Source organism: Macaca mulatta, chromosome 1 (assembly GCF_049350105.2).
Source record: "Macaca mulatta isolate MMU2019108-1 chromosome 1, T2T-MMU8v2.0, whole genome shotgun sequence".
NCBI classification, from domain to species: Eukaryota; Metazoa; Chordata; class Mammalia; order Primates; family Cercopithecidae; genus Macaca; species Macaca mulatta.
In genome coordinates, this window is record NC_133406.1 from 111,622,578 (window position 1) to 111,644,267 (window position 21,690).

The 21,690-nt window shown below is 43.3% G+C and overlaps 2 protein-coding genes across 11 annotated transcripts in view; both read left to right on the forward strand.

Moving 5' to 3' along the window:
* The window catches only part of ASH1L (ASH1 like histone lysine methyltransferase), a 231,212-nt gene that overhangs the window by 205,566 nt on the left and 3,956 nt on the right, over positions 1-21,690 (forward strand). For all 8 annotated transcript variants that reach the window (XM_028828155.2, XM_077942335.1, XM_077942333.1 and 5 more), the window contains 13 exons: positions 3-167; positions 342-436; positions 3,741-3,898; positions 6,141-6,293; positions 9,706-9,760; positions 9,843-9,975; positions 12,044-12,292; positions 13,470-13,556; positions 15,692-15,782; positions 16,219-16,357; positions 16,473-16,645; positions 18,812-18,978; positions 21,251-21,291. In XM_028828155.2, the coding sequence (XP_028683988.1) occupies positions 3-167; positions 342-436; positions 3,741-3,898; positions 6,141-6,293; positions 9,706-9,760; positions 9,843-9,975; positions 12,044-12,292; positions 13,470-13,556; positions 15,692-15,782; positions 16,219-16,357; positions 16,473-16,645; positions 18,812-18,978; positions 21,251-21,291 (1,706 nt within the window). The remainder of the gene's footprint in view (positions 1-2; positions 168-341; positions 437-3,740; positions 3,899-6,140; positions 6,294-9,705; positions 9,761-9,842; positions 9,976-12,043; positions 12,293-13,469; positions 13,557-15,691; positions 15,783-16,218; positions 16,358-16,472; positions 16,646-18,811; positions 18,979-21,250; positions 21,292-21,690) is intronic.
* LOC100430381 (transcription factor BTF3 homolog 4-like) lies at positions 16,652-17,640 on the forward strand. 3 transcript variants are annotated; one of them, XM_077945039.1, is made up of 2 exons: positions 16,652-16,919; positions 17,122-17,640. In XM_077945039.1, exons 1-2 carry the CDS (start codon positions 16,671-16,673, stop codon positions 17,188-17,190), a joined length of 318 nt encoding a protein of 105 aa, XP_077801165.1. In that variant the 5' UTR covers positions 16,652-16,670; the 3' UTR covers positions 17,191-17,640. The 3 variants fall into 3 exon arrangements, with proteins under 3 accessions (XP_077801165.1, XP_077801155.1, XP_077801148.1); XM_077945029.1 differs by having other exon boundaries at positions 16,652-17,130; positions 17,191-17,452; XM_077945022.1 differs by having other exon boundaries at positions 16,652-17,640.

Here is a 21,690-nt window from a genome sequence, read left to right on the forward strand (position 1 = left end):
AGCAACTTTGTAAGTGTGGATTTGAGAAATGTCGAGGAATCATCGGAGGCAAGAGTCAGCGTGTGAATGGACTCAGCAGCAGCAAAAACAGCCAGCCCATGGCCACACACAAAAAATCTGGACGGTCAAAAGAGAAGAGAAAGTCTAAGCACAAGCTGAAGAAACGGGTGAATAATTATCTAATGACTTTCCCCAAAAGCTATTTATGAGATGCTTAGAGGCAATTGCTGGAATAAGGGAATTACCAGAGGGTGGCATCTTAAGAGTGGTTTTAATATTCTTGGAGATTATTTCTGACTGATATTTTTTTAAATCTCTAATCTGATCCATCTCTTTTTCAGAGAGGCCATCTCTCTGAGGAACCCAATGAAAATATCAATACCCCAACTAGATTGACCCCCCAATTACAGATGAAGCCCATGTCCAATCGTGAAAGGTAAAAAGGAAATACTCTTATCCATGTTCCCTTTAAGTTATATGATTGCTTATCTGTGTAAAAAATTATGAAACTTCTATATTGTTGATCCACTTTCTTTTGTCTTAAGCCAAAGGGTTCAGGGGATCTGTGAACTTGGATGGAGGAAATACATTCTTTTTTTTGAGACGGAGTCTCGCTGTGTTGCCCAGGCTGGAGTGCAGTGGTGCAATCTTGGCTCACTGCAGGCTCCACCTCCCGGGTTCATGCCATTCTCCTACCTCAGGCTCCTGAGTAGCTGGGACTACAGGCACCTGCCATCACGCCTGGCTAATTTTTTTTTTTTTTTTTGTATTTTTTTAGTAGAGATGGGGTTTCACTGTGTTAGCCAGGATGGTCTCGATCTGACCTTGTGATCCACCTGCCTTGGCCTCCCAAAGTGCTGCGATTTCAGGCATGAGCCACCGTGCCTGACCGAGGAAATACATTCTTTTTTTTTTTTTTTTTTTTTTTTTTTGAGACGGAGTCTCGCTCTGTCGCCCAGGCTGGAGTGCAGTGGCCAGATCTCAGCTCACTGCAAGCTCCGCCTCCCGGGTTCACGCCATTCTCCTGCCTCAGCCTCCCGGGTAGCTGGGACTACAGGCGCCCACCACCTCGCCCGGCTAGTTTTTTGTATTTTTTAGTAGAGACGGGGTTTCACCGTGTTAGCCAGGATGGTCTCAATCTCCTGACCTCGTGATCCGCCCGTCTCGGCCTCCCAAAGTGCTGGGATTACAGGCTTGAGCCACCGCACCCGGTCGGAAATACATTCTTATCTCACCTAATTTCCTTTTTTTTTTTTTTGTAGTGCGGGGTTCTCACACTGTCGCCCAGGCTGGAATGCAGAGGCCTGGCTCACTGCAATCATGGTTTAATGCAGCCTCCAATTCCTGGGCTTAGGTGATCCCCCTGCCTCATCCTTCCAAGTAGCTGGGGCTGCAGGCACCTGCCACCACACCTGGCTAATTTTTTTTTTATTTTTAATTTTTTGTAGAGACAAAGTCTCACTGTGTTGCCCAGGTTGGTCCTAAACTCCTGGGCTCAAGCTATCCTCCTGCACTGACCTCCCAAGGCACCGGGATTACAGATATGAGCCAACACACCAGACCATCTTATGTTCCCTAATTTCTAAATGAAATAACATTTCCACATATCCCTGTAGACCCCTCTACTCAGGAGGCTGAGGCAGGAAAATTACTTGAGCCCAGGAATTCAAGACCATCTTGGGCAACATGGAAAGGCCTTGCTTTTTTTTTTTTTTTTCTTTTTAGACAGAGTCTTGCTCTGCAATGTGCCTTTGCAGTGCAATGGCATGATCTCGGCTCACTGCACCCTCCAACTCCCGGGTTCAAGCGATTCTCCTGCCTTAGCCTCCTGAGTAGCTGGGATTACAGGTGCACTCCACCACACCCAGCTAGTTTTTGTACTTTTAATAGAAATGGGGTTTCACCATATTGGCCAGACTGGCCTCGAACTCCTGACTTCAGTTGATCCACCTACCTCGGCCTCCCAAAGTCCTAGGATTACAGGCATGAGCCACCATGCCTGGCCCAAAATTTTTAAATAATTTAAATTTTTTGAAGTAATTTAAAAATAATTGTTCAAAGAATCGTTCCATAGGCTTCATCAGACTGTCAAAGGAATTCGTGGTAGAGAAAAAATTAAGAATACCTGCTTTGGCTGGGCGCAGTGGCTCATGCCTGTAATCCCACCACTTTGGGAGGCCAAGGCAGGCGGATCACCTGAGTTTGGGAGTTTGAGACCAGCCTGACCAACATGGAGAAACCCCATCTCTACTAAAAATTAGCCAGGCATGGTGGTGCATGCCTGTAATCTCAGCTACTCAGGAGGCTAAGTCAGGAGAATTGCTCGAACCCGGGAGGCGGAGGTTGCGGTGAACTGAGATCGCGCCATTACGCTCTAGCCTGGGCAACATGAGCGAAACTCCGTCTCAAAAAAATAAAAAATAAAAAAAAAAAACAGAATACCTGCTTTGTTGACATGTTAACAGAGCAATAGAAAGGATCTTTGGTGGTAATTTCTGCTGTTCCCTGTATTCAGATAAGAATTGTCCCTTTTGGAAGCAAACAAGTGAGTATGTCCTATTTGTTGAAAGTTTATCCTTATTTATAACCATTGTGTAATTTTAGCCCCTTTCATTCTATTTCCCTTTGAGTCATAGAAATTTTAAATTTCGGAAAAACCAGTCCAGTGGTTCTCTACTTTGGCTGCCTATTAACATAGGCAGCTTTGAAAAACTCCCACGGCCCAGGCCACACCCTAGACCACTTAAATCCGAATTTGCAGAGGTGGAACCCAGGTATCAGTAGTTTATATCAGTAGTTTATCAGACTTTATAAAGTCTCCCAGGGGATTCCAATGTGCAGGAACTAGAAAATTAGTCTGATCTCCATTTAAGTGAGAAGTGAGACACATACCTTGAGATTTATCCAAGATCACATCTATTTACATATGTCCTATTGTGGAAATTGAATAATGGAATCATCAAAATTGTATAGGATCAGTCAAGATACACATAACTCATTTAAGTTTAGGAAACCAGGGCCAGGCACGGTGGCTCACGCCACCACTGTAATCCCAGCACTTTGGGAGGCCAAGGTGGGCGGATCACCTGATGTCAGGAGTTCAAGACCAGCCTGGCCAACATGGGGAAACCCTGTCTCTACTAAAAATACAAAAATTAGCTGGGCGTGGTGGCAGGCGCCTATAACCCCAGCTACTCAGGAGACTGAGACAGGAGAATCGCTTGAACCCAGGAAGCGGAGGTTGCAGTGAGCCGAAATCACGCCACTGCACTCCAGCCTGTGTGACAGAGGGAGACTTCAACTCAAAAAAAAAATAGTAAGTTTAGGAAACCATATGGCAGCACTGCACCTAAGCGTAGTGCCTATCCATGTTATATATCTTTGCCTTTATTTGCCAGTCCAGTTCTCCTTGTTATAGCTGATCCTAAGACCCTACTTCATCTTGACAACTATATTTAGAATTTGTACAAATAAATCTCTGCCTTCTGGTCAGGCTGTTTTTCACTTGCCAGCATTTTTGCAACCTTTAATTGTTGCTTGCCAGATGTATGTAAATATTACATGTTTTACGTAATGTAAAAAAAGTCAAGATACAAAATTGAATAATGCTTTGCCCATATAATTATCTTTACAACAGTTCAGTTCACGTATATCATCTAACAATGACTTCCACAGAGTAGACATGTAATAAATGCTTATTTAATTAATGAATAAAGGAAGATTTTTTTCCTTCCTTGCAGGAACTTTGTATTAAAGCATCATGTATTCTTGGTCCGAAACTGGGAGAAGATTCGTCAAAAACAGGAGGAAGTAAAGCACACCAGTGATAATATTCACTCAGCATCATTATATACCCGTTGGAATGGGATCTGCCGAGATGATGGGAATATCAAGTCTGGTAAGGCATTTGAAACATTTTTCTTTCTTTATTTTTTGAGACAGAGTTTCACTCTTGTTGCCCAGACTGGAGTGCAATGGCACGATCTCAGCTCACTGCAACCTCTTCCTCCTGGATACAAGCAATTATGCTGCCTCAGCCTCCCGAGTAGCTGGGATTACAGGTGCTCGGCTAATTTTTGTATTTTTAGTAGAGAGGGGGTTTCTCCATGTTGGCCAGGCTGGTCTCCAAACTCCTGACCTCAGGTGATTCACCTGCCTCAGCCTCCCAGAGTGCTGGGATTACAGACGTAAGCCACCACACCCCGCTGAAACATTTCTGTTAATTTATTTTAGTTGCTTTCCAGCAGATAATCTATTTAACAACTCCTTTTAGTATTGAACAAAAAAGTTATGATCCAAATATATACTCATCAGTCAGTAGTAATCTATCCACCCCAGTTCTTCAACTTTCCTCTCTTCAGGGAATAGAAAGAAACCTCCTCCTACAGCCTTTCAAACGTGACCTATAGTCTGAAATAGTCATTAGGTATCAGATAGATAGTGGGCCCTCTTTGTTACTTCCTACCTTGAAAATAACTTGCAGACAGAGTAAATAGTGATACCAAGGCCAGGCGCGGTGGCTCAAGCCTGTAATCCCAGCACTTTGGGAGGCCGAGACGGGCGGATCACGAGGTCAGGAGATCGAGACCATCCTGGCTAACACGGTGAAACCCCGTCTCTACTAAAAAATACAAAAAAAAAAACCTAGCCGGGCGAGGTGGCGGGTGCCTGTAGTCCCAGCTACTTGGGAGGCTGAGGCAGGAGAATGGCGTGAACCCGGGAGGCGGAGCTTGCAGTGAGCCAAGATCTGGCCACTGCACTCCAGCCTGGGTGACAGAGCAAGACTCCGTCTCAAAAAAAAAAAAAATAGTGATACCAAATCCACTGGGGAAATTGGGGTGGGGGACGGGTAATTATCAGTGGGTGGACAGGTCATTATCAGTTTGAAGACCTTTTTATCTCACATTCAGATTCAGCTGGGGATGGGTCATTTCTCACATTCAGATTCAGTGGGGGACAGGTCATTATCAGTTTGAAGACCTTTTTTTCTCACATTCAGATTAGCACTGTACTCACAAACCACCAGGTTTCCTTTTTCTAACCTTCATGCATGAATAATATAACAGCACTCCTGAGTTCAGATATTATCCAGAAGAGACTGAAAGCAGAGGAACTAGCATATCCAAGCATCCTTTCTAACTGAAAACAGTGTTCAAAAGATCATGCTCTTTTTTTTAATCCTTTCCTTCTTCCCCTGAAAAGATAGAAGGAATTCTGTGTGATGTGTGAGGGATATGCTCAATGCTAACTAGATATAAAAATTTGTCCAGGGCCGGGCGCGGTGGCTCAAGCCTGTAATCCCAGCACTTTGGGAGGCCGAGGCGGGCGGATCACGAGGTCAGGAGATCGAGACCATCCTGGCTAACACGGTGAAACCCCGTCTCTACTAAAAAATACAAAAAACTAGCCGGGCGCGGTGGCGGGCGCCTGTAGTCCCAGCTACTCGGAGGCTGAGGCGGTAGAATGGCGTAAACCCGGGAGGCGGAGCTTGCAGTGAGCTGAGATCTGGCCACTGCACTCCAGCCTGGGTGACAGAGCAAGACTCCGTCTCAAAAAAAAAAAAAAAAAAAAAAAAAAAAATTTGTCCAGAATCTTACATCCTGTCGATGATTTGATTGGCATAAATTCTTTGAACTTATATCCTAACGAGTTTGCTTCTTCTGATAATAACAGATATCATTTACAGAATACTTACATGTCAGGTACTGAGCTAAACACATTAAAGGCATTATGTCATTTAACCTGCATTATTTCCTCATGAGGGAAGTACTACCATTATTCCCATTTTATGTTTGAGAAGCTGACACATGGGTTAAATAACTTGCCCAAGATCACACAGCTGATAAGCAGTGATGCCAGAATTCAGATGCTGATAGATTGATTTTGAAGCCCAGACTTACAACTACTATACTGTGTTGCATTTGAGCACTAAGTTAAGGTCCCTCTTGCAGCATTTTGTCTCCAGTAAATTCCAGTGTTTCCTGATTTCTCATTACAGAAGATAGAAAGAACTCTGTGCCCACTAATCTACTTAATCACTTCAGGGGAAAGTAGAGCAAATGGCGGGAATCCATTGGGAAAGAGAAAGCCATGTAGAGCTCCTTGTTTCCTGAAACTTAATTTTCACTTTATTCTTCCAGATGTCTTCATGACCCAGTTCTCTGCCCTGCAGACAGCTCGATCTGTTCGAACAAGACGGTTGGCAGCTGCAGAGGAAAATATTGAAGTGGCTCGGGCAGCCCGCCTAGCCCAGATCTTCAAAGAAATTTGTGATGGTATCATCTCTTATAAAGGTGACTATAACCACCTTCAAATTCGTTCTTTTTTCTTTTTTCTTTTTATTTTTTAATAAATAGAGATAGGGTCTTGCTGTATTGCCCAGGCTAGTCTCAGACTCCTGGGCTCAAGTGATCCTTCTGTCTAGGCCTCCCAAAGTGTTGGGATTACAGGTGTAAGCCACAGCTCGTGGGCATTTCTTTTCTTTTTAATTTCTTTTTCTGTCCCCTGATTCTCTTTGATTTTATAGTGGCTTTTTGCAGTTTTGTTAACCTAAGGATGTAAAGAGGAAAATGGGGACCAAACTGCCCTAAGATGTAAGATGTAAAGTTTTGAATTTTGAGGCACCTATTCCATTTACATTCCCAAATTAAATCACACTCTCTGCGTTCTCTTTTTTTTTTTTTTTTTTTTTTTTGAGATGGAGGTCTCGCTGTGTTGCCCAGGCTGGTCTTGAACTCCTGGCCTCAAGCGCTCCTTCTACCTCGACCTACCAAAGTTCTGGGATTATAGGCATGAGCCACCATGTCTGTCCTGCATTCTCAAGTAGGCTCATCTGACCGAACATGAAACTGCAGTAAGTATATCTACCATGTCACTGCATTATGAGCATGAAACACAGCCTTTTTTACTCTCTAGTGAAATTGCCAGAAATTAAGTATGGAGTATGGTAGCAAATGAGAAGTGGCCCCTCACCATAAATTCCATTTTCATAATACAGAGTAACTGTTACAGGAAAAATCAATTACAGAAAATATTCACAGTACAGTACTAAATTATTCAGTATCTGGAATTTAATTGGATCCATACCCAACAGAGTAATAGTAATTTTTTTTTTTTTTTTTTAAGACCGAGTCTCACTCTGTTGCTCAGGCTGAAGTGCAGTGGCGCGATCTGGGCTCACTGCAAGCTCCGCCTCCCGGGTTCATGCCATTCTCCTGCCTTAGCCTCCTGAGTAGCTGGGACTACAGGCACCTGCCACCACACCCGGCTAATTTTTTTGTATTTTTAGTAGAGATGGGGTTTCACTGTGTTGGCCAGGATGGTCTCGATCTCATGATCCGCCCACCTCAGCCTCCCAAAGTGCTGGGACTACAGGCGTGAGCCACCGTGCCCGGCCAGTACTTTTTGTATTTATTATTATTTTATTTTATTGTTTTTTTTTTTTGAGACGAAGTCTCGCTCTGTGGCCCAGGCTGGAGTGCAGTGGCATGATCTCGGCTCACTGCAACCTCCGCTTCCCGGGTTGCAGCAATTCTCCTGCCTCAGCCTTCTGAGCAGCTGGGACTACAGGTGCACACCACCACACCCGGCGAAGTTTTGTATTTTTTAGTGGAGACAGGGTTTCACCATGTTGACCAGGCTGGTCTTGAACTCTTGACCTCGTGATCCACCCATCTCGGCCTCCCAAAATGCTGGGATTACAGATGTGAGCCACCATGCCCGGCCTTTATTTTTATTGTGTTAGACAGGGTCTCAGTCTGTCACCCAGGTTGGAGTTCAGTGGTGCAATCTTGGCTGACCGCATCCTCCACCTCATGGGTTCAGATGATTTTCCCACCTCAGCCTCCTGAGTAGCTGGGACTTCAGGTGTGCGCCACCATGCCTGGCTAATTTTTGTATTTTTGGTAGTGAGATGGGGTTTCAACATGTTAGCCAAGCCGTTTTCGACCTCCTGACCTTAAGTTATCTGCCCACCTCAGCTGCCAAAAGTGCTGGGATTACAGGCGTGAGCCACTGCACCCCACCCAATTTTTTTTTTTTTTGAGACAGAGTCTCATTCTGTCACCCAGGCTGGAGTGCAGTGGCGCAATCTTGGCTCACTGCAACTTCTGCCTCCTGGGTTCAAGCAGTTCTCCTGCCTCAGCCTCCCAAGTAGCTGGGATTGCAGGTGTGTGCCACCACGACCAGCTAATTTTTCTTTTCTTTTTTTTTTTTTTTTAATATTTTTAGTAGAGACAGGGTTTCACCATGTTGGCCAGGATGGTCTCAATCTCTTGACCTCACGATCTGCCCACCTCAGCCTCCCAAAGTGCTGGGATTATAGGCGTGTGCCAGTGCGCCCGGCGTTTTTTTTTTTTCTTTTTCTTTTTCTTTTTTTTTTTTTTTTTAAAGACAGAGTCCCACTCTGTTGCCCAGGCTGGAGTGCAGTGGCGTGATCTCTGTTCACTGCAACCTCCACCTCCCGGGTTCAAGTGACTCTCCTGCCTCAGCCTCCTGAGTAGCTGGGACTACAGGTGCCTGCCACCACGCCTGGCTAATTTTTTTATTTTTAGTAGAGACAGAGTTTCCCCATGTTAGCCAGGATGGTCTTGATCTCCTGACCTCATGATCCGCCCGCCTTGACCTCCCAAAGTGCTGGGATTACAGATGTAAGCCACCGCGCCCATCCCCAGCCAAACAAATTACTATTAATTAAGGACAGTTAATGAGAACTAGAAAACACTTTTCAGATAAGATGTTCTTTTTGCTATTGTAAGATTTATTGAGTAGTAATTTGCCCTAAGCAGATTACTCTCAATAAGTTCCCATCTCTCATTTTTCATAGGAAGTTCTTCTCATTACCCAACTAACATTGTGCTACCTTTCAAGCAGATACAACTATATCTTTCATATCCTAGGCAATCTTAGAACTATCATTTGCTCCCTGCCTTTACCTACATATCTGAAAAGGTGGATTTTTCACAGGCCTTAAAAAGACTTGGATTTTTGGTCAGGTGCATTGGCTCACGCCTGTAATCCCAGCACTTTGGGAGGCCGAGGCAAGTGGATCACCTGAGGGTCAGGAGTTCAAGACTAGCCTGGCCAACATGGTGAAACCCTGTCTCTTTTAAAAATACAAAAATTGGCCGGGCGTGGTGGTTCACACCTGTAATCCCTGCACTTTGGGAGGCCAAGGTGGGCAGATCATGAGGTCAGGAGATCAAGACCATCCTGGCTAACACGGTGAAACCCCATCTCTACTAAAAATACAAAAAATTAGCCAGGTGCGGTAGCGGGCGCCTGTAGTCCCAGCTACTCGGGAGGCTGGGGCAGGAGAATGGTGTGAACCCAGGAGGCGGCGCTTTCAGTGAGCCCAGATCGTGCCACTGGACTCCAGCCTGGGCGACAGAGCAAGACTCTGTCTCAAAAAAAAAAAAAATTAGCCGGGCGTGGGGGGACACACCTGTACTCCTAGCTACTCGGGAGGCTGAGACAGAAGAATCACTTAAACCCAGGAGGTAGAGATTGCAGTGAGCCAAGATCACGCCACTGCACTCCAGCCTGGGTGACAAGGGTGAGACTCTGTCTCAAAAAAAAAAAAAAAAAAAAAAAAGACTTGGATTTTTCTCTCACTTTTAATTTGAGGGATTCTCCTCTTCCAGTTAGGAGATGCTTGCCTCCCTTGTATGGTAGAGTCTTTCTACTAAACCTCACATTCTTTTGCAGATTCTTCCCGGCAAGCACTGGCAGCTCCACTTTTGAACCTTCCCCCAAAGAAAAAGTAGGTTCACATTTGTGGGAATCATCTGAGTTTTTAAAAAGTGCTAAGTGTGCCAGATTGACACCCTGGCTTTGTGTTCCAGGAATGCTGATTATTATGAGAAGATCTCTGATCCCCTAGATCTTATCACCATAGAGAAGCAGATCCTCATTGGTTACTATAAGACAGTGGAAGCTTTTGATGCTGACATGCTCAAAGTCTTTCGGAATGCTGAGGTATTTTTCACTGACTTCAAACAGATTTCACAAGTTTGTTCTGAAGAGAATTCGTATAGAAGTTTAAGATTTTTATCCTCCTCTGTCAGCCATATTTCTGGTTGGAAAAGCCAGTCATTTTTATTGAGTACCCTTGGGGTATGTGTTACAGTATACTAAATATTATAGAAGGCTATGTATGAAGACATTGATATGACTAGAATGGAAGGTTAAATCATTCCCCCTCAAAAAAATAATTTTTGTAAAAAACTGATTTAGTATTAAACCTTTATGACTGCATTATATAGATATTTCAATATATTTAACTAATATCTGTAGTTTCTTTCCTCAAAATAAGTACATGTGAAATATTCAGAAATATGTGTAGGTAAATGTTTTATATATATATGTGTATGTATGTATGTGTGTGTGTGTGTGTGTGTGTGTATATATATATATATATATATTTTTTTTTTTTTAATGAGACAGAGTCTTGCTCTGTCACCCAGGCTGGAGTGCAATGGCGTGATCTCGGCTCACTGCAACCTCCGCCTGCCTCCCGGGTTCAAGCAATTCTCCTGCTTCAGCCTCCTGAGTAGCTGGGATTACAGGCGCCTGCCACCATGCCTGGCTAATTTTGTATTTTTAGTAGAGACAGGGTTTCAGCATGTTGGCCAGGCTGGTCTTGAACTCCTGACCTCAGGTGATCTGCCCACCTTGGCCTCCCAGAGTGTTGGGATTACAGGCGTGAGCCACGGCGCCTGGCCAGTAATATATCTTGAGGATGGAATTGAGGAGTATCACAGTGATAGATTATGGAATAGCTGAAGCTCATTGGAGAGAAAGTGGCCTTGAACTGATTTAAAGGACAGGATGGACTATTGTATGGTGCATAGAAGAGAGGAGATTATTCAGTAATTTTGACATACCTTGGAGAGGTGTTTGGAAGAAAAAAGCGCCTACTAGATAAAGGAATAATTGGCCGGGTGCGGTGGCTCACGCCTGTAATCCCAGCACTTTGGGAGGCCGAGGCAGGCGAATCACAAGGTCAGGAGATCGAGACCACGGTGAAACCCTATCTCTACTAAAAATACAAAAAATGAGCCGGGCGAGGTGGCGGGCGCCTGTAGTCCCAGCTACTCGGGAGGCTGGGGCAGGAGAATGGCGTGAACCCAGGAGGCGGAGCTTGCAGTGAGCCAGGATCGCGCCACTGCACTCCAGCTTGGGCGACAGAGCAAGACTCCGTCTCAAAAAAAAAACAAACAAACAAAAAAAAAAAAAAGATAAAGGAATAATTGAAGTTGAAAGACGAAATGAGAAAGAAAAATAGACAAGCGAGAGAAGAATTAGAGCAATCTCAAATTGTAACATTCTTCCTACTGAAACCCACCTTCCACATAGATTCAACACCTGTAGATCTGTCACAGATATCCACAAGACAAAGGTGTATGTTGAACTTCTACACTACATTATGCTTGTGACATTAATTCATATTTCATGATCTCTGTGTATTTGACCTTGTGGACAAGGAGGCCCGTGACAGAATTGAATGACAGGTCAATTGAGCAAATGAAAAAATAACTTGGCCGGGCGCGGTGGCTCAAGCCTGTAATCCCAGCACTTTGGGAGGCTCAGACGGGCGGATCACGAGGTCAGGAGATCGAGACCATCCAGGCTAACACGGTGAAACCCCGTCTCTACTTAAAAAATACAAAAAACTAGCCGGGCGAGGTGGCGGGCGCCTGTAGTCCCAGCTACTCAGGAGGCTGAGGCAGGAGAATGGTGTAAACCCGGGAGGCGGAGCTTGCAGTGAGCTGAGATCCGGCCACTGCACTCCAGCCTGGGCGACAGAGCGAGACTCCGTCTCAAAAAAAAAAAAAAAAAAAAAAGAAAAAATAACTTGCAGATTCTAACTTGAATTTATTTTAGTTCAGTTTAAGTTGTTACCAACTGTCTGGCAGTATATTTGATACTATTGAAAATCTGTTAACCAAAATGGGAGGGTAAAGAAAGTCATGCTACCTCTTCAGGTAAATCGTTAAGCCAAATTGAGAGGACCAAACATGATTTCTTTATTTGCTTTCTTCAGAAGTACTATGGGCGTAAATCCCCAATTGGGAGAGATGTTTGCCGTCTACGAAAGGCCTATTACAATGCCCGGCATGAGGCATCAGCCCAAATCGATGAGATTGTGGGAGAGACAGCAAGTGAGGCAGACAGCAGTGAGACCTCAGTCTCTGAAAAGGAGAATGGGCATGAGAAGGACGACGATGTTATTCGCTGTATCTGTGGCCTCTACAAGGATGAAGGTCTCATGATCCAGTGTGACAAGTGCATGGTGAGGGTCAGGAAATGAAGCAGAAGCTTGGTCCTGATGAACATGGTGACCATATTCAAAGAAGAAGCCCATGCCTCTTTTGGATTGGCTTGAAAGGCTTTTTATGAACTGTAACTTAGCCTTGGTTTCTGTTAGGTTTCTATGTTTACCATATTGCCTTTCTCCTCTTATCTCTCTTTCTTTCACTTTATCCTTCCCTTCTTTTTCTTTCCTTCTCTCCTCTCTTCTTGTTTTTTTGTTTTGTTTATAAGATAGGATCTTGCTGTGTCGCCCACACTGGAGTGCAGTGGCATGATCTCAGCTCACTGCACCTCTGCCTCCCAGGCTCAAGCAGTCCTCCCACCTCAGCCTCTCGAGTAGCTGGGATTACAGGCATGCGCCACCATGCCCAGCTAATTTTTTTTTGTAGAAATGGGGTTTCACCATGTTGCCCAGGCTGGTCTTGAACTGCTGAGCTCAAGTGATCTGCCCACCTCAGCCTCCCAAAGTGTTGGGATTACAGGCGTGAGCCACCACGCCTGGCTCTTTCCTTTTTTCTGCCCACTTTTCACTGTACACTTCTCACATAATCTGGATCAAGGAGAATGACAGTATTTTATATAGTGCTTTGCCTTTTGAATCATTAGTGATAGTATACTCTATTAGTATGAATCCTCTGAGAGAGTGAAATATGTTAATACAGGTAGGGCTCCTGATGAAGGAGTCAAAGCCTGAATTTGAGCCCTAGTGTCCCCACTAATATATGTGAACACATAACTTTATGTGTAAAGTGGCTGTAAGTAACACATAGGATTGTTGGGAGGATAAAGTTAGACAGGGGTAAATAAAAACATTTTGTACCTGTAAAGCCTTTCAGAATAGCCATAGCATTTACTTAAATTACTTAGTAATAGTTTAGTAGTCTATCCATTTGTTTTCCTATTCTCTCTCCATCTCCCCATTTTATTTGCCCGGATCTACAGATTATGAGTCAATCTGTATACTTTTGCTCAGAAAAGTCATTATTCTGTTTTCCTCCTGTTTTATCATTTATCTCCAATATCTCATTCGCCCAGTTATCACTTAGTTCCTCTTTTACTTTACCCTGACCTATTGCTAATTTTTTATTCTGGGCTCCCAGGACACTCTCAGTAAGTCATAGCCTCCATGTTCCCCCAAACTGTATGTTTTTCTGCAGGTATGGCAGCACTGTGATTGTATGGGAGTGAACTCAGATGTGGAGCACTACCTTTGTGAGCAGTGTGACCCAAGGCCTGTGGACAGGGTAAGCTGCCCCTCATAAAACTCTGATCTATAAGTAGGAGAGGTATCACATGGTATCTTACCTGTCTTGCTCCTGCTTTGCAGAATTTCCTTTAATTAGTTGTTCAACCTCTCTGGGCCTTGGCTGCTTAAACTTTACAATAAGGGTCATAATTCTGTTCTTCCCTATTTCAGGAGTATGATCAAAGGGAAAATAAAATACTTAGAAATCTGTGGAAGGAATGGCACTAGATAAAACTAAGGTTTTTGGCCGGGCACGGTCACTCATGCCTGTAATCCTAGCACATTGGGAGGCTAAGGTGGATGGATTGCCTGAGCTCAGGAGTTCGAGACCAGCCTGGGCAACACGGTGAAACCCCGTCTCTACTAAAATACAAAAAAAAAAAATTAGCCAGGCGTGGTGGCATGCGCCTGTAGTCTCAGGTACTTGGGCGACTGAGGCAAAAGAATTGCTAGAAACCTGGAGGCAGGTGTTGCAGTGAGTCGAGATCACGCCAGTGCACTCCAGCCTGGGCGACAGAGCAAGACTCCATCTCTTAAAAAAAAAAAACAAAAAAACAGGCCGGGCGGGGTGGATCATGAGGTCAGGAGTTCGAGACCAGCCTGGCCAAGATGGTGAAACCCCATCTCTACTAAAAATTCAAAACTTAGCTGGGCACGGTGGCGGTGTGTGCCTGTAATCCCAGCTACTCAGGAGTCTGAGGCAGAAGAATCACTTGAACCTGGGAGATGGAGGTTGCAGTGAGCTGAGATCACACCACTGCGCTCTAGCCTAGGCAACAGAGCAAGACTCTGTCTCAAAAAAAAAAAAAGAAAAAGGCTGGGCGTGATGGCTCAGGCCTATAATCCCAGCATTTTGGGAGGCCGAGGCAGGCAGATCACAAGGTCAAGAGATCAAGACCATCCTCGGCCGGGCGCAGTGGCTCATGGCTACAATCCCAGCACTTTGAGAGGCCGACGCCAGTGGATCATGAGGTCAGGAGTTCAAGACCCTGTCTTGAAACCCCGTCTCTACTAAAACTACAAAAAAAATTAGCCGGGTGCAGTGGCAGGTGCCTGTAATCCCAGCTATTTGGGAGTCTGAGGCAGGAGAATCACTTGAACCTGGGCGGCAGAGGTTGCAGTGAGCCAAGATCATGCCACTGCACTCTAGCCTGGGTGACAGAGTGAGACTCAGTCTCAAAAAAAAAAAAAAAAAAAAAAGACCATCCTGGCCAACATGGTGAAACCCCATCTCTACTAAAAATACAAAAATTAGCTGGGTGTGGTGTTGCGTGCCTGTAGTCCCAGCTACTCGGGGGGCTGAAGCAGGAGAATCACTTGAATCTGGAGGCAGAAGTTGCATTGAGCCAAGATTGCACCACTGTACCCCAACCTGGCAACAGAGCAAGACTCCGTTTCAAAAAAAAAAACAGAAACAAAACTGAGGTTTTTATAAACACTATCAGATGTCCATGAAAGGAATAGCTTATAGAATCCAGAACTTGGTATTCTTAACGTCATTTATGTTAGACAGTGGTTTAAGTGAGAAGAGCACTGGACTCAGAATCAGCAAACGTTAGTGTTAGGCTCACTTCATAGGAGAGAGGGTGGGTGGCCTGCCTAAGTCATTAAGTGGGTTCTTGGCTTGGCTCTGCTATCTTTATATGTGTGATTTTGGGCAAGTCAATTTTTAAAAAGAAGAGATTTAGGCAGTATTTCTTAACAGTGTTGCTGTTGTCATGTTTAGGTGCATAGTTCTTATTGTGATGGATGCATTTCAGAATGTTTGGCTTCCTTGGACCCTGGGCATTAAATACCAGTAGTATTACCCAATCATTGTAATAATTAGTCTCCCTTAACACATTTTCATATGGCCCCTAGATTACATAGAGCAACTACACAATTAGTGCTTCATAAAACATAGATTGAGATACTTAGCCTATCACTTTTGTCCTCTACCTTCGCTTTTCCAGGTTTAACAACTGTAGTTGCTTTCATCTTTTTTATATATCTGTGATATATTGAAATGACTAAACAGTAAGTTTTGATTGATTGAGAATTCTAGGTTTTAGTTCTTTTTCTCTCCTGAAGAGAAATAAGTAGGCTGAATGTAGTAATTCCAGCCCTTATACATTGGCTTTCTGCTCCTATCAGGAGGTTCCCATGATCCCTCGGCCCCACTATGCCCAACCTGGCTGTGTCTACTTCATCTGTTTGCTCCGAGATGACTTGCTGCTTCGTCAGGGTATGTATTACAGGAGCTAACCCTACTTGTCAGAGGTGACCTTTCTGTATAGTAGGAAGTCTCTACTGTCTCCTTCATAGTCATTGTCTCCGTACAGCCTTGAATAGCAATAAAATGTAAGTTTTTATATCTGCAGTCCTTGTGCTTACATGCATCACCTCTCCATCAGATAATACTAATTTGAAATGATAGACATGTTATAAAGCTAATTTTAAGACTCGAAAAACACATAGGAAGCTCAAGAAATAGAATGCCTACCTTATATTATTGTCGTAGTCTAGAATTGATTATCATCACTTAACACTGCTGCTTTTAGCTCTCTGTATTTATACTGTTTCCGATTATGAGTTCTATGTAGATCCTGAGTCAAATAGATGCCTAACAGAATTCATACAAGAATCATTTTATGTTTCTTCTGTGTTCTGGGTCTTCCTAGGTGACTGTGTTTATCTGATGAGGGATAGTCGGCGCACCCCTGATGGCCACCCGGTCCGTCAGTCCTATCGACTGTTATCTCACATTAACCGAGATAAACTTGACATCTTTCGCATTGAGAAACTTTGGAAGAATGAAAAGTATGTGCTGAGGTCCTGTCCTTTTCTTCCAGCCATGCTGTACCAGCGGAGCTGAATGTTCACTAGGATCTTGCTAATCAGTTAAACCTCTCCCTTCTCACTTTTCCTTTTTTAGAGAGGAACGGTTTGCCTTTGGTCATCATTATTTCCGTCCCCACGAAACACACCACTCTCCATCCCGTCGGTTCTATCATAATGAACTATTTCGGGTGCCACTGTATGAGATCATTCCTTTGGAGGCTGTAGTGGGGACCTGCTGTGTGTTGGACCTTTATACGTATTGTAAAGGTAAGTGATCTGGGCTAGTTAAAAAATGACCTCGGGGAGGCAGCCATCTTGCTGTTGCCGCGTGCTGGTGTTGGAGGACCCTCCCTGCTTCAGATTTACCAACAGCATGAATCAAGAAAAGTTAGCCAAACTTCAGGCTCAGGTCCGGATAGGGGGCAAGGGTACAGCTCGCAGAAAGAAGAAGGTGGTATACAGAACAGCTACAGCTGATGACAAAAAGCTTCAGAGTTCTCTAAAAAAACTGGCTGTGAATAATATAGCTGGTATTGAAGAGGTGAACATGATTAAAGATGATGGGACAGTTATTCATTTCAACAATCCCAAAGTCCAAGCTTCCCTTTCTGCTAACACCTTTGCAATTACTGGTCATGCAGAAGCCAAACCAATCACAGAAATGTTTCCTGGAATATTAAGTCAGCTTGGTGCTGACAGTTTAACAAGCCTTAGGAAGTTAGCTGAACAGTTCCCACGGCAAGTCTTGGACAGTAAAGCACCAAAACCAGAAGACATTGATGAGGAGGATGATGATGTTCCAGATCTTGTAGAAAATTTTGATGAGGCATCAAAGAATGAAGCTAACTAAAAGTTTGGTTTTTGGAAGCTGGCATGGACTAGATTTAACAAATCAGCTATGTGGTTCCAAAGTTTTACAGACACAGAGAACATCACCTGTTACTAGTTCAGTAATATAAATATTTTGTATATTAATAATGCTGTTTGTTCAGCATTTTTCAGTCATTTGATTTTGCATTTTGCACTTCCTCCCAGGATATTTTTTTGGTCAAAATATGAAGTATTGGTGCAGTTTGAGGGTGTTTTGTTTTTTTGATTCCTGGTTTTTTTGTTTTTTGTTTGGGGTATTTCTGGTGTATGTATGTTTATGTATGTGTGTGGGTATGTGTATATACAGTGGAGAGCAAATTGGAAAACAGTTCTATTTATCCTCCTCCCTCCCCAGTAGAAATAAAAAAAAAATCTTAAAAAAAAAAAAAAAATGACCTCGGCCAAGTACAGTGGCTCACGCCAGTAATCCCAGCAGTGTGGGAGGCTGAGACAGGCAGATTGCTTAAACCCAGGAGTTTGAGACCAGCCTGGCCAACATGGCAAAACTCTGCCTCTATAGCCAGGCATGGCACTGTGGGCCTGTAGTCCCAGCTTCTGCGAGAATTGCTAAGCCTGGGAGGCAGAGGTTGCAGTGAGCCAGGATTGCACCACTGCACTCCAACCTGTGCAACAGAATGAGACCCTGCCTTAAAAAAAAAAAAAAAATGACCTCAATGACCTCATGTCTCCTGTTCATTGCCCACCCCATTCTTGTTGTCTGTATATGATGAAAGATTCTCCAAGCTTAGCTATGAAACTTCAGAGAGCTATACTATATTTTTCCTTTCTTTTACCTGGTGCTTTGTACTCAATAAACGTTTATTCTTTTTTATTAAATTTAGTTAATTTTCTTAATACTGTGTTCTAATTTCAAATTCCAGCTCCACCACATTTTATCTATGTTCCCTTGGGGAATTTACTTAATCTAAGTATCAATTTCCCATTGAAAATAAGGATTATTATCTATTTTAAAGAGTTCTTAAAAGATTATATAAAATAATCTACAAAAGCACTCAGCCTAGTTTATGGTTTAGAGTAAAAGCTCAATATATGTTATTTGTCATTATTAGCAGAGTTCAGTTGCCTAGACTGTTCTCTCAGAATCATAGCAAAATAGTCTAAAAGAATATGTATTCCATTCCAAAACTGACAGACTGCTTGCAGTTCTGTGATGCTGATGAGTCCTCCTTGTCTCAGTTAAAAAGCGTTCATTTACAAATGTGCTTCCCTCAAATTTATACCTCTATTCTTTTCTTGTAACTGCCCCATAACCTGCTCTGTTTTTCCCTGAAAATACTCCCTCACACATCCCTGCGGTACTCAGTTTACATTTTTGGTTTATTTCCATCCATTCTGCTGTATATTTACTTTATCTTTTGTTGACACTAGTGTCTGAGAACTCTTTGTCCAACAACTACCAAATGCTTAGTTGTCCTACCTCTTTAGCTACCATGTAGGGTTTTAAGGATCTAGCTGCTCTCCCATTGGTGTGTATGGGGTCTTTGGGCAGCTCAGGGGGAGAAATGGGGAAATAGGATTTCTTAACACTGGTTGGACCCATAGGGAGACCCAAAGGAGTGAAGGAGCAAGATGTGTACATCTGTGATTATCGGCTTGACAAGTCAGCACACCTGTTTTACAAGATCCACCGGAACCGCTATCCTGTCTGCACCAAACCCTATGCTTTTGATCACTTCCCCAAGAAGCTCACTCCCAAAAAAGATTTCTCGGTGAGTCTCCTTCCTTTCTTAACACTACATGTTAGGACAATCTGGTTCATGCATGAAATTCACTAAGCGAAAATCTTCATGTAGCTCTCTGCTTCTTCATCCAGATTCCATCCCAAGCTCTGAAAATCTCTGTCTCTATTTGGGACATTTGAACAGCATAAGTACATTTCCTCACATAGACTGTATCTCAGAAAATTGTTGATTATAGTGTTATACCTTTCCTCTTTTCTCTTTCGTCTGTTTAATCTTTGCTGTCGAGTCCCACATCTGTAGGTTTTTGTTTTGTTTTGTCTTTCACACCCATAATTTTAAGAAACAAGAACCCTGAAAAACGCCTTTTTTTCCTCTCATTGAGAACACACCTATAAAAGAAGAACCTTCACAGAAAATAATTCAGGGCTTTTTCTTTTTATGCCCGCATTAAAAATGGAAGACATGATCATTATGTAAAATTTGTGAACATGGTGAAACCCTGTCTCTACTAAAAATACAAAAATTAGCCAGGTGTGGTGGCGTGTGCCTGTAATCCCAGCTATTCAGGAGGCTGAGGCAGGAGAATCGCTTGAACCTGGAAGGCGGAGGTTGCAGTGAGCAGAGATCACGCCGTTGCACTCCAACTTGGGTGACAGAGCGAGACTCCATCTCAAAACAATAACAAAACAAATAAAATTTGTGGTAGTGATGTTTATTGTGTAAACATCATGGTGACTCGTGTGTAATCTCAGCACTTTGGGAGGCCAAGGCAGGAGGATCACTTGAGCCCAGGAGTTTGAGGTTACAGTAAGCCGATTGTGCCACTGCACTCCAGTCTGAGTGACAGAGACCCTGTTTCAAAAAAAAAAAAAAAAAAATTAAGTATAGAAGCATTAAGAGGAAAAAAGTTATGTATATACTCCACTATCCAGAAAATAACCATTTTTAACATTTTCATTTTCAGACTTTTTCCTGTATATTTTTTCTTTCAAATTGTTGAGAACCGTGTGCCAGTTATATGTTTTGTCATTCATCATTCCATAAAGATTTTGCTCATCCATTCATCTGTTTGCTTTAATAAAACCCTGGCTGAGCTCCTCATTTTGAGTCTTCTTTTAGTGGGCCTGTCAAAATTCATAGCTGTCACCCTGGAATCCCTAGAAATAATCTAACCAGAGCCGGGCACGGTGGCTCACGCCTGTAATCCCAGAACTTTGGGAGGCCAAGGCAGGTGGATCACAAAGTCAGGAGATTGAGACCGGCCTGGCTGACATGGTGAAACCTCATCTCTACTAAAAATACAAAAATTAGCCAGGCATGGTGGTGCACGCCTGTAATCCCAGTTACTCAGGAGACTGAGGCAGAAGAGTTGCTTGAACCCAGAGGCAGAGATTGCAGTGAGCCAAGATTACGCCACTGCACTCCAGCCTGGCGACAGGGCAAGACTCCATCTCACAAAAAAAAAAGAAAAAAGGAAAGAAAAAGAAATAACCAGAAAACAAAGCAATACATTCCTGTTTTCCCTATTTTTTTTTTTTTTTTAATTTTCCAAACCGTCTTTTGCATTCTCTGCCCCCCACCAGGTCTTTCCTCACATCAAGACTTATTTGGTCTTGCTTGCTCAATCAATAGCTTACTGATTAGCTTTGAAACCCCAACCTTAACTACAGTCATGTGTAACATGTTTCAGTCAACATTGGACTGCGTATGCAACGGTGATCCCATAAGATTATAATGGAGCTGAAGAATTCTGTCCTGTCATCTAGTGATGTCATAGCTGTCGTAACATACTGCAATGTATTACCTTTTCTGTGTTTAGGTACACAATACTTAACATTGTATTACAACTACCTATAGTATTCAGTATAGTACTGTGCTGTATATATAGGCTCGTAGCCTAGGAGCAATAGGCTATACTAAATAGCTTAGGTGTATAGTAGGCTATACTATCTAGGTTTGTGTAAGGACACTTTATGATGTTTACATAACAATCAAATCACCTGACGACATACTTCTCAGAACATATCCCCATTATTAAGTAACATATGACTGTATTTAAAAGGTGAAATGGAGTAGAGAAAATCGTGCACTTATCCCTCCCATTGACATCCTGGGAGCACAAAATGCTGATAATCATTGTGGCCTGCATATTAATAGAAGTACTAGATTTCTCATCTTAAAACAAAGTCACCCAAGTTGTCTACTGCCCTACTATGTTCCTTATCCTGAGTGGCCCCAGAGGAGAGCTAGCTTTCCCAGCTTCTACAATATGCTTACCTCTTCCTTTTCTTATCTGCAGCCTCATTACGTCCCAGACAACTACAAGAGGAATGGAGGACGGTAAGTCCTGTGGGGGGATATGAGGATCCTAAGGGATTGACCAAGAGCTTGAATGGAGCAAGAAAACAAACAACTACCCACTCAGCTCCACTTCTAGGACTGGGTATTCTCTGCAGAATAGCCCAGGGTAGCGCCAGCACTATGGAAGAACTAAACTTCAGTAGATGTGGTCCCATTATGGAGCCTTAGTTGGAGCAACAGAGAGATGTGCAGAGATTTGAAACAGAACTCCAGACTCGGAAAAGTTTCTTTTAGATGTCTGTAAGCTTTCCCCATTACCTCAAGGTATATCAGCTCTTGGTGCCTCTATCAAGGAACAGATGTAGCGAGTACAGTTTTCACTGAGGTATGAACTATGGGTTCATAGTTTTCATTTTTGCTTATTTTGTACATGAGGAT

Excerpts from the sequence above, each read along its gene's own strand:
- LOC100430381 (XM_077945022.1), top strand. The coding sequence starts at position 16,671 with ATGACCTCGGGGAGGCAGCCATCTTGCTGTTGCCGCGTGCTGGTGTTG.